The 12503-nt window shown below is 45.5% G+C and overlaps 1 protein-coding gene across 1 annotated transcript in view; it reads right to left on the bottom strand.

The window, feature by feature from the left end:
* Positions 1–9504, bottom strand: part of LOC121531261 (solute carrier organic anion transporter family member 1C1-like) — a 38635-nt gene extending 29131 nt beyond the window's left edge. Inside the window, exon 1 of the mRNA XM_041836503.2 lies at positions 9338–9504. Coding sequence (XP_041692437.1) covers positions 9338–9496 — 159 coding nt within the window. The 5' untranslated portion in view covers positions 9497–9504. The remainder of the gene's footprint in view (positions 1–9337) is intronic.
* Positions 9505–12503: the final 2999 nt, after the last annotated feature.

Genomic DNA, 12503 nt, shown 5'->3' with positions numbered 1-12503 from the left:
TTTTTTATATGGGTGGTCACAGCAAACATCGAACCCACCACCCTGGTGTTGCTAGCGTCAGGCTCTTACCAACTGAGCCACACAGGACCATGAAGGGTTGTTATGCAGAAGGTCCCTTGTTTGAGCCCAGATCAGGACAGAGACAGGCCCTAAACTCTATTACAGTAAGTCACTTACTGCTGAGGGCTACCTCTTTCAGTTTGCAGATACAGTGCTTGTGTAAAGTTAATGTACAGTACAGTCATCATTAGCTGCACTAATCAAATACAAAGACAGTTACTGTACACACACGGTACACAGGCTAGTGGCAAACAAGAAGCTGTTTCACTGTACACAGACAGACAGACACACAGACTGACAGACAAACAGACACACACACACACACAATCTCTCTCTCTCTCTCTCTCTCTCTCTCTCTCGCTTTCTCGCTTTCTCTCCTCTTTCTCTCTCTATCACTCTCTCTTGCTCTCTCCTCTCTCTCTCTCTCTCTCTCTCTCCCTCTCTCTCTCTCTGTCTCTCTCTCTCTCTCTCTCTCTTGCTCTCTCCTCTCTCTCTCTCTCTTGCTCTCTCTCTCTCTCTCTCTCTGTCTCTCTCTCTCTCTCCTCTCTCTCTCTCTCTCTCCTCTCTCTCTCTCTCTCTCTCTCTCTCTCTCACTCTCTCTCTCTCTATCACTCTCTCTCCTCTCTCTCTCTGTCTCTGTCTCTCTCTCTCTCTCTCTCTCTCTCTCTCTCTCTCTCTCTCTCTCTCTCTCTCTCTCTCTCTCTCTCTCTCTCTCTCTCTCTCCTCTCTCTCTCTCTCTCTCTAAGCAGCTTTTTAATTATTGTCCAACACATGCAGCTTTAATACAGCCCTGGGTCTGGGTTAGGGCATTTCTTTTAGCCCTTTATAATACCCTGTAGGGTCTGGGTGAGGGATGGAGGGTGCAGACCAAAAGGCACTAATTAGGAATAAATTACACTGAACATAAATATCAATGCAACATGTAAAGTGTTGGTCCCATGTTTCATGAGCTGAAATAATAGATCCCAGAAATGTTCCATATGCACAAAAAGCTTATTTCTCTCAAATGTTGTGCACAAATTTGTTTACATCCCTGTTAGTGAGCATTTCTCCTTTGTCAAGATAATCCATCCACCTGACAGGTGTGGCATATCAATAAGCTGATTAAACAGCATGATCATTACACAGGTTCACCTTGTGCTGGGGACAATAAAAGGCCACTAAAATATGCAGTTTTGTCACCCAACACAATGCCACAGATGTCTAAGGTTTTGAGGGGGCGTGCAATTGGCATGCTGACTGCAGTAATGTCCACCAGAGCTGTTGCCAGAGAATTGAATGTTCATTTCTCTCCCATAAACCACCTCCAAAGTCGTTTTATAGAATTTGGCAGTACGTCCAACCGGCCTCACAACCGCAGTGTATGGCGTTGTGTGGGCAAGCGGTTTGCTGATGTCAATGTTGTGAACAGAGTGCCCCATTGTGGCAGTGGGGTTATGGTATGGGCAGTCATAAGCTATGGACAAACAACAGAATTGCATTTTATCGATGGCAATTTGAATGCACAGAGATACCGTGACGACAACCTGAGGACCATTGTCGTGCCATTCATCCGCCGCCATCACCTATTTTTTAAGCATGATAATGCACGGCCCCGTGTTGCAAGGATCAGTACACCATCCCTGGAAGCTGAATATGTCCCAGTTCTTCCATGGCCTGCATACTCATCAGACATGTCACCCATTGAGCATGTTTGGGATGCTCTGGATCGATGTGTACGACAGCGTGTTCCAGTTCCCGCCAATATCCTGCAACTACGCACAGCCATTGAAGAGGAGTGGGATAACATTCCACAGGCCACAATAAACAGCCTGATCAACTCTATGCGAAAGAGATGTGTCGCGCTGCATGAGGCAAATAGTGGTCACACCAGATACTGACTGGTTTTCTGATCCACGCCCCTACCTTTTTCTTAAGGTATCTGTGACCAACAGATACATATCTGTATTCCCAGTCATGTGAAATCCATAGATTAGGGCCTAATGCATTTATTTCAATTGACCGATTTCCTTATATGAACTGTAATTCAGTAAAATCTTTGAAATTGTTGTATGTTGTGTTCATATTTTTGTTCAGTACAACACCTTGCATGAACCTTATTAGGCTTAGTTATATTCGCTACGCTCCACTACAGTTGAGTTCACACAAGTTTCTGTTTTGAAATAATCCATTTGGGAAACCAAAGCCTGTACAACATGATATACATACTGCCTTAAAACATGATATACACACTGCCTTACAACATGATATACACACTGCCTTACAACATGATATACACACTGCCTTACAACATGATATACACACTGCCTTACAACATAATATACACACACTGCCTTACAACATGATATACACACACTGCCTTACAACATGATATACACACACTGTCATACAACATGATATACACACACTGTCTTACAACATGATACACACACTGCCTTACAACATGATACACACACTGCCTTACAACATGATACACACACTGCCTTACAACATGATATACACACTGCCTTACAACATGATATACACACTGCCTTACAACATGATACACACACTGCCTTACAACATGATACACACATTGTCTTACAACATGATACACACATTGTCTTACAACATGATACACACACTGTCTTACAACATGATACACACACTGCCTTACAACATGATATACACACTGCCTTACAACATGATATACACACTGCCTTACAACATGATATACACACTGCCTTACAACATGATATACACACTGCCTTACAACATGATATACACACTGCCTTACAACATGATACACACACTGCCTTACAACATGATACACACACTGCCTTACAACATGATACACACACTGCCTTACAACATGATACACACACTGCCTTACAACATGATACACACACTGCCTTACAACATGACACACACACTGCCTTACAACATGATACACACACTGCCTTACAACATGATACACACACTGCCTTACAACATGATACACACACTGCCTTACAACATGATACACACACTGCCTTACAACATGATACACACACTGCCTTACAACATGATACACACACTGCCTTACAACATGATACACACACTGCCTTACAACATGATACACACACTGCCTTACAACATGATACACACACTGCCTTACAACATGATACACACACTGCCTTACAACATGATATACACACTGCCTTACAACATGATATACACACTGCCTTACAACATGATACACACACTGCCTTACAACATGATACACACACTGCCTTACAACATGATACACACACTGTCTTACAGCATGATACACACACTGCCTTACAACATGATACACACACTGCCTTACAACATGATATACACACTGCCTTACAACATGATACACACACTGCCTTACAACATGATACACACACTGCCTTACAACATGATATACACACTGCCTTACAACATGATACACACACTGCCTTACAACATGATATACACACTGCCTTACAACATGATATACACACTGCCTTACAACATGATATACACACTGCCTTACAACATGATATACACACTGCCTTACAACATGATATACACACTGCCTTACAACATGATATACACACTACCTTACAACATGATATCAAATCAAATCAAATTGTATTGGTCACATACACGTGTTTAGCAGATGTTATTGCGGGTGGAGGGAAATGTTTGTGCTTCTAGCTCCAACAGTGCAGTAATTTCTAACAAGTAATATCTAACAATTTCACAACATATACCCAATACACACAAATATAATTAAGGAATGAATTAAGAATATATACATATATGGATGAGCGATGTCAGAGCGGCATGGACTAAGATACAGTAGAATAGTATAGAATACAGTGTATACATAAAAGATGAGTAATGTGAGATATGTAAACATTATTAAAATCAAATCAAATGTTATTTGTCACATACACATGTGTAGCAGATGTCATAGCGGGTGTAGCGAAATACTTGTGCTTCTAGCTCCGACAGTGCGTAATATGTAACAAGTAATATCTAACAATATCACAACATATACCCAATACACACAAAACAAGAAAGGAATGGAATTTAAGAAAATATACATATATGGACAAGCAATGACAGAGCGGTATGGACTAAGATACAGTAGAATATTATAGAATATAATGCAGTATGTACAGTACATATGAGATGAGTAGTGCAAGTAAAAATTATTAAAGTGACTGTAAAAAGAATTAAAGTGACTAATGTTCAATTTCTTAAAGTGGCCAGTGATTTCAATAAGCAGCAGCCTCTAATGTTTATTTTATTAATTTTTCCAGGCAAGTCAGTTAACAACAAATTCTTATTTACAATGACGGCCTACACCGGCCAAACCCGGACGACGCTGGGCCAATTGTGCGCTGCCCTATGGGACTCCCAATCACGGCCGGTTGTGATACAGCCTGGAATCGAACCAGGGGGTCTGTAGTGACGACTCAAGCACTGAGATGCAGTCCCAATGTGCTAGTGATGGCTATTTAACAGTCTGATGGCCTTGAGATAGAAGCTGTTTTTCATTCTCTTGGTCCCAGCTTTGATGCACCTGTACTGACCTCGCCTTCTGGATGACAGTGGGGTGAACAGGCAGTGGCTCGGGTGGTTGATGTCCTTGATGATCTTTTTGGCCTTCCTGTGACATAGGGTGCTGTATGTGTCTTGGAAGGCAGGTAGTTTGCCCCTGATAATGCGTTCGGCAGACTGTACCATCCTCTGGAGAGCCCTGCGGTTGCGGGCGGTGCAGTTGCCGTACCAGGTGGTGATACAGCCCGACAGGATGCTCTCAATTGTGCATCTGTAAAAGTTTGTGAGGGTTTTAAGTGCCAAGACAAATTTCTTTACATTTACATTTACATTTATGTCATTTAGCAGACGCTCTTATCCAGAGCGACTTACAAACTGGTGCATTCACCTTATGATAGCCAGTGGGACAACCACTGAGGTTAAAGAGGCTCTGTTGCGCCTTCTTCACCACACTGTCTGTGTGGGTGGTCCATTTCAGTTTGTCAGTGATGTGTCCGCCAAGGAACTTGAAGCTTTCCACCTTCTTCCACTGCGGTCCCGTCGACGTGGATAGGGGGGTGCAGCCTCTGTCTTACAGAGCCACTAGATTCCTCTAAGAGATGCTTCTAGTTTGTTCCCTTTAGGCCAGTCTGATGACTTTCAGTCAGATGATTCCCCCTCTCCGGCACACAAACACACACACACACACACACACACACACACACACACACACACACACACACACACACACACACACACACACACACACACACACACACACACACACACACACACACACACACACACACCCCACCAATCTCCCATGGTAGTATACTTCTCCCTTATATCCATTACTGCACAGATAGGAGTGACTACCCACCAGTTCCAGTTATTCTAAAAGTGTATGACGACATACATAATCATAAAATCAAACGTCAAAGGCGGATCCAAAAAGGGCTCTGCCTATACTGTGGCGGGAAAGATCATCTACTCAGCCATTGCCCTGATCGCCCCCCACGGAGAGATGAGAAGGGTCCCTCCGCTGCCATGCAGGTAGGCATGTCCTTATTTCTAAATAGCTCACAGAAGCAATTCTCCATCCCAGTATTGATAACCGTGAAGGGGGTTACTAAGTACGTAGAGGGCTTGATAGATTCGGGAGCAGCAGGTAATTTTATCGATCACCAGCTAGTACAAGAGCTTGACATTGATCTAACAGCCATTGGGCATGGGCTTCATTACGCACCTGACACAGAGCGTTACCCTCCAGATTGGAGTTTTCCACACCAAAACCATTCAACTCATGGAACTCTCATCCCCTAAACAGCCACTCATCCTCGGACACCCCTGGCTTTGTCGTCATGACCCTGCCATCTGGTGGCGACTAGGTGAACTACTGTCCTGGACTTCTACCTGCTTCACCAGTTGTCTCAGCCTACCCTGCTGAGCCACCACCATTGAGGACTCTGCCTCTGCAGTGCCACCCACCATACCATCTGAATACACCCAGTACAGCAATGTCTTTAGCAAAATCAAGGCCTCCACTCTGCCACCACATCGCCCAGGGGACTGTGCTATTGACTTACTCCCTGGAGTGTCCCCACCGAAGGGCCGTGTTTACCCCCTATCTATCCCGGAAAATGAGGCAATGGAGAACTACATTGATGAAACACTCAAAAACGTTTTCATTCGTCCTTCTTCTTCCCCAGCTGCGTCCAGCTTCTTCTTCGTTGAAAAAAAGGATGGTGGTCTCCGTCCATGTATTGATTACCGTTCCCTGAATGACGTTACGGTCAAGAACCGTTTCCCTCTTCCTCTGATCCCAGCAACCATTGAACAAGTGGGCCGCGCCAACATCTATACAAAACTCGACCTGCGAAGTGCTTATAACCTTGTCCGTATACGTGAAGGCATCGAATGGAAGACTGCCTTTATCACCGCACGAGGCCACTACGAATACCTGGTCATGCCCTACGGCCTTACTAACGCCCCCGCCGTCTTCCAATCCTTTATGAACGAGGTTTTCCAGGATATGATCAAACGCTTTCTCATCGTCTACATTGATGACATCCTGATTTACTCCTACTCCCTGAAGGAACACATACATCATGTACAAAGGGTTCTTCAACGGCTCCTTGACCATTACCTTTGTGTGAAGACTGAAAAGAGCACCTTCCATGTAACCTCGGTAAACTTCCTCGGTTTCGTACTGACACCTGGAGGGGTCAGCATGGATGAGAACAAAGTCACGGCTGTCAGTAACTGGCCCAAACCCACCACCGTTAAGGAACTCTAACGTTTCATTGGGTTCTCCAACTACTATCGCCGGTTCATTTGGAACTTCAGTTCTACTGCCGCTCCCCTCACTGCCCTTACCAGCCAAAATACCCGGACCCTTCAATGGACTGATACCGCCCTGATGCTTTCAACACATTGAAACGCCTCTTCACCTCAGCTCCTGTTCTTTGCCAACCTGATCCGACCCTTCCTTTCACCCTGGAGGTGGATGCCTCCGAAGTAGGAGTAGGAGCCATACTCTATCAACGGGTGGGAACACCTCCAAAATCACATCCTTGTGCCTTATTCTCCAGGAAGTTATCCTCCGCTGAGAGGAATTACGATGTGGGGAACAGAACTCCTTGCCATCAAGCTGGCCCTCGAGGAGTGGCGCCACTGGTTGGAGGGTGCACAACATCCCTTTCTCATCCTAACAGATCACCGTAATCTGGAATATATCAGAGGGGCCAAGAGGTTAAACTCCAGACAAGCCCGCTGGGCTCTTTTCACACACTTCCATTTTCATGTTACTTACATCCCTGGAAAGAAAAACATAAAAGTTGATGATCTCTCCCGCCAGTTTGATCTTCCGACCAATAACTCAGACCCTACACCCATTCTTCCTTCCTCTTGCATTATGGGACTGGTACAGTGGGAGGTTCACTCTGCCATACAGGAAGCCCTAACCTCAGACCCGGCTCCTCCTGAGACACCAGCTGGGAAGAGTTACGTACCAGCGGTTGTTAGACCCCAACTGATGCAATGGTGTCACACGTCCTTGGGGTCAGGACATCCGGGCATTACAGGAACCACCGAACTTCTAGCCTGTAAGTTCTGGTGGTCCTCAATGGCATCTGACGTAAGGGATTACGTACTCTCCTGTCCAGTCTGCGCCCAAACCAAAAGCCCTCGTCATCTCCCTTCCGGTAAGCTTCCACCTTTGCCAATCCCTCACAGACCCTGGTCCCACACAACTGTTGACTTCATCACAGACCTTCCTGAATCCTCTGTTAACACCACCATCCTTGTCATAGTAGACCGTTTTTCAAAAATTTGTTGTCTGGTTCCTCTTCCTCATTTACGCAACACCATGGAATTGGCTGAGTGTATGTTCCAGCAGGTGTTCTATCTGTATGGGATTCCGGGCCCCAGTTTGTCTCCCGGGTGTGGCGAGCCTTCTGTGACCGACTGGGGGTCACCCTCAGCCTCTCCTCCGGGTACCATCCCCAGACCAACGGGCAGACGGAAGTCTCTAATACCCAGAAACACTTTGCCGACAGACGCCGCCGACCTACGCCACTCTTTCACCACGGACAGCGTGTGTGGCTCTCTACCAGAAACATCCAGCTCCGCCTCCCCTGCAAAAAGTTCTGTCCTCGCTTCATTGGTCCCTTCAAGATAACCCATCGCATCAACCCTGTCACGTAGGTCTGGGGAGGTCTGGGGAGTAGGCACACTGAGGTAGTCCTTTCTTTGACAAATGGCTAGAAAACTGCTGTAGCTCTGTTCCCTCCATACAGCCACATGACAACTACTACAGTCAGGCACACTGTAGACCAGGGCTAACTGTGTCCTTTACATTGTATCTAAGTCGAACTCAAAGACCCATCAAAGAATCCTACAGTAAAATATGATCTTCCCTTAGAGAGGATAATTTACTTAATACCATGTGGTGGATTAAGTTATTCAAGCGCACTATATTAATGGGGGTGAAAGAAAGGTAAAGTGGGACAATGTCTTGAACTGGGATGTTAAGCCCAGGTCTTGAAGAGGGTTGGGGGTCAGGAGACTAGGGGGACCAGGGGCCATGGAGCCAGGGGGACAAGGGGGCAGGGGGCCATGAAGCCAGGGGGACCAGGGGGCAGGGTGCCATGGAGCCAGGGGGACAAGGGGGCAGGGGGCCATGAAGCCAGGGGGGACCAGGGGGCAGGGTGCCATGGAGCCAGGGGGACAAGGGGGTAGAGGGACAGTGTGCCATGGAGCCAGGGAGACAAGGGGCCATGGAGCCAGGGAGACCATGGGGCAGGGGGGCAGGGGGCCATGGAGCCAGGGGGCAGGGGGCCATGGAGCCACGGGGACCAGAGGACAGGAAGCCAGTAGAGACCAGAGTGTAGGGGGCCATGGAGCTGGGGGGAAGGGGGCCATGGAGTCATGGAGCCAGGGGGACCAGAGGGCAGGGAGGCAGTGGGCCATGGGGTCATGGAGCCAGGGAACAAGCTGTCAAGTTAAAACATGTATTTTTTCCTTGTTTTACAGTACGACATTATAAACTAGAAGTAGTAACTGTATGCAACTGAGAGGAGAGATTTTTTTGCATGATATTTGAACCCAGGGCCTGTATTCACAAGTTCTCAGAGTTTTGCTGATATAGGATCAGTTCTGCCTTTTAGATCTTAATGAATATGTTTATATGTATAACAGGGACCTGATCCTAGATCAGTACAGGATATAATTTTCCCATCAGGTGATTTGAGAAGTACTGTACCTTCAGACTGGAGCAACTGGACCTCTGCATCCCTGAAGATGATGGGGAAGAGGGGCCGTTGTCTGGTGTCCACCTCCCCTTAGCTGAAGCCTCCATCTTTCTAAAGAAGATAATGGTTTCTTCAGGTGAAGAAGTTTCTCTGTTGTAATCTTTCATCATTGGTTCACTCACACCTGTTGGAAGATATTATTTTCCAAAGAAAGTAAATTACTGTATACAGGCACCATCTAAAAATATGGATTATATGGTGCCTTTCTTTCCCGTTTGTTTAGAAGGAGGCTGGAGAAATGATCTGAGTGCATAGAGATCTACAAAACATATTCAAAACTTAGGATATGGCCAATTATCATTTTAGAAAAAAGTCTGTCCTCCATCCTCTCTCCTCTGTCCACTCTGCTCCCGTGACCCGGAAACCGATAAGTGGTCGAGTGGTCAAGGAAATGTCAATTCGTTAGTAAGCGAACGGAAGAGTGTCCTTCCCTCTTCGATAGCCACCTTTCATCGAGGATAGCCATGTGTATCCTTCTCAGAAGAGTTTTGAAATCTGCCACACCCCCTTTGAATCAGCTGTTGTTTTGTCTGAGGAGAAAATCATGCACACGTTTAAAAACAATATGCTACTTATTGTTTTAGCTAGAAAACGTCTTGCACAACTAACTGAAACGCAGGAGTTGAGCAAATCCAATTGAGAAAAGGCCTATAAACCACAAAACCGACGTGCAACTATGGGCAAAACATACGTGGTTGGCTTAGATTGTTGACAACATGTAAGCTATATTTAGTCTCCAACGTTTATTGTAAACATAAATACATTTGCACAATGAGCACTTGTTGTCTCTCAAATACATCGTTACAGTTGTTGGTTAGCTTGCTAACGAATTTTTGTCATATTAGCATTGAAATTAAATCAGTCAAAACACCTCAAAACAAGACATGGTAAAAAGAAAATATAAAACGAGATGAAATTAGCCACTTACGATTCCCCACATGGCAGTTTCTTGTCATTCTTGCTAGCAATCTGTCCATCCAGAGTCACAACACGCTGACTTCTGCCCCATAGAAGTGCACACAACGTTTTCATGACGTTGTCAGATAACCCATCTATATCACTATATCACAATATTCCAAGGCCTTTTCTCAATTGGTTTTGCTCAACTCCTGTGTCCTCTCTCCTCCGTCCTCTCTGGCCTCCTTTTGAAAAAGGTCAAAGATAATCAAGGAGAGGTGGTAAAGAGAGGGAACATGGACGAAAATGCGGTTGTATGAAATGAGACTCGCACGTCATCAGGCAAATGACGTTTACAGGGGTGGATTTCCAAAATAAATGGATAAAGTGATCAAAACAAATGTAGCTATTTGTGCAAGACATTTAGCAGATAAAAGGATAAGTAGCATATTGTTTTTAAATGTTTGCATGCTTTCTCCTTTGAGAAAACAACAGCTCATTCAAAGGGTGTGTGGCAGATTTAAAATCTCTTAAATGAAGAACTCAGTGATAGACTTCTGCTTCCTCTCCAAAAGGAAGCTATCGAGGAGGGAGGACCGTCTTCTGTTTGCCTACTAACGAATTGACACTCTCCATGACCACGGAGGAGAGAACACGGAGGACAGACTTTTGCCCAAATGAGAAAAGAACCAAGCTGTAGGCCTATGCCCTTTTTCTTGCCGCCGGAAATGCCATCTCCAGCCAAGGGAAGCACAACTTCCACCAAAATGGAAATGCCATCTCCAGCCAAGGGAAGCACAACTTCCACCAAAATGGAAATGCCATCTCCAGCCAAGGGAAGCACAACTTCCATCAAAATGGAAATGCCATCTCCAGCCAAGGGAAGCACAACTTCCACCAAAATGGAAATGCCATCTCCAGCCAAGTGAAGCACAACTTCCACCAAAATGGAAATGCCATCTCCAGCCAAGGGAAGCACAACTTCCACCAAAATGGAAATGCCATCTCCAGCCAAGGGAAGCACAACTTCCACCAAAATGGAAATGCCATCTCCAGCCAAGGGAAGCACAACTTCCACCAAAATGGAAATGCCATCTCCAGCCAAGGGAAGCACAACTTCCATCAAAATGGAAATGCCATCTCCAGCCAAGGGTAGCACAACTTCCACAAAAATGGAAATGCCATCTCCAGCCAAGGGAAGCACAACTTCCATCAAAATGGAAATGCCATCTCCAGCCAAGGGAAGCACAACTTCCACCAAAATGGAAATGCCATCTCCAGCCAAGGGAAGCACAACTTCCATCAAAATGGAAATGCCATCTCCAGCCAAGGGAAGCACAACTTCCACCAAAATGGAAATGCCATCTCCAGCCAAGTGAAGCACAACTTCCACCAAAATGGAAATGCCATCTCCAGCCAAGGGAAGCACAACTTCCACCAAAATGGAAATGCCATCTCCAGCCAAGGGAAGCACAACTTCCACCAAAATGGAAATGCCATCTCCAGCCAAGGGAAGCACAACTTCCACCAAAATGGAAATGCCATCTCCAGCCAAGGGAAGCACAACTTCCATCAAAATGGAAATGCCATCTCCAGCCAAGGGTAGCACAACTTCCACAAAAATGGAAATGCCATCTCCAGCCAAGGGAAGCACAACTTCCATCAAAATGGAAATGCCATCTCCAGCCAAGGGAAGCACAACTTCCACCAAAATGGAAATGCAATCTCCAGCCAAGGGAAGCACAACTTCCACCAAAATGGAAATGCCATCTCCAGCCAAGGGTAGCACAACTTCCACCAAAATGCCGCTGCATTTGTTTACGAGGTCGCTAACATATTACTTTGGCTTTCAAAGGTTGACCAAACCAATCTAATATCAAAGACAGTGCCCACTTTGTGGTGCTGTTTTCCGGATTTTCTGAACGACTAATGAACAACTGAATCATGTAGCCTACAGAAGAGATTACAAAACTTGCATTGTGTGTGGAAGCCACAAGCAATTTCTCACGGTAAACACCCTTTGTTTTCTAAGTAGAGCAAACAAACAGAAAGTACAGATAGCCTCATGCACTAAAAGGGCCTATACAGTGGCTTGCAAAAGTATTCACCCCCCTTGGCATTTTGCCTATTTTGTTGCCTTACAACCTGGAATTAAAATGGATTTTGGGGGGTGGTTGTATCATTTGATTTACACAACATGCCTACCACTTTGAAGATGCA

Source organism: Coregonus clupeaformis, chromosome 19 (genome assembly GCF_020615455.1).
Source record: "Coregonus clupeaformis isolate EN_2021a chromosome 19, ASM2061545v1, whole genome shotgun sequence".
In the NCBI taxonomy this organism is placed as follows: domain Eukaryota; kingdom Metazoa; phylum Chordata; class Actinopteri; order Salmoniformes; family Salmonidae; genus Coregonus; species Coregonus clupeaformis.
The sequence above is the reverse complement of the archived record's forward strand: the minus strand, read 5'-3'. Positions and strand labels throughout refer to the sequence as shown.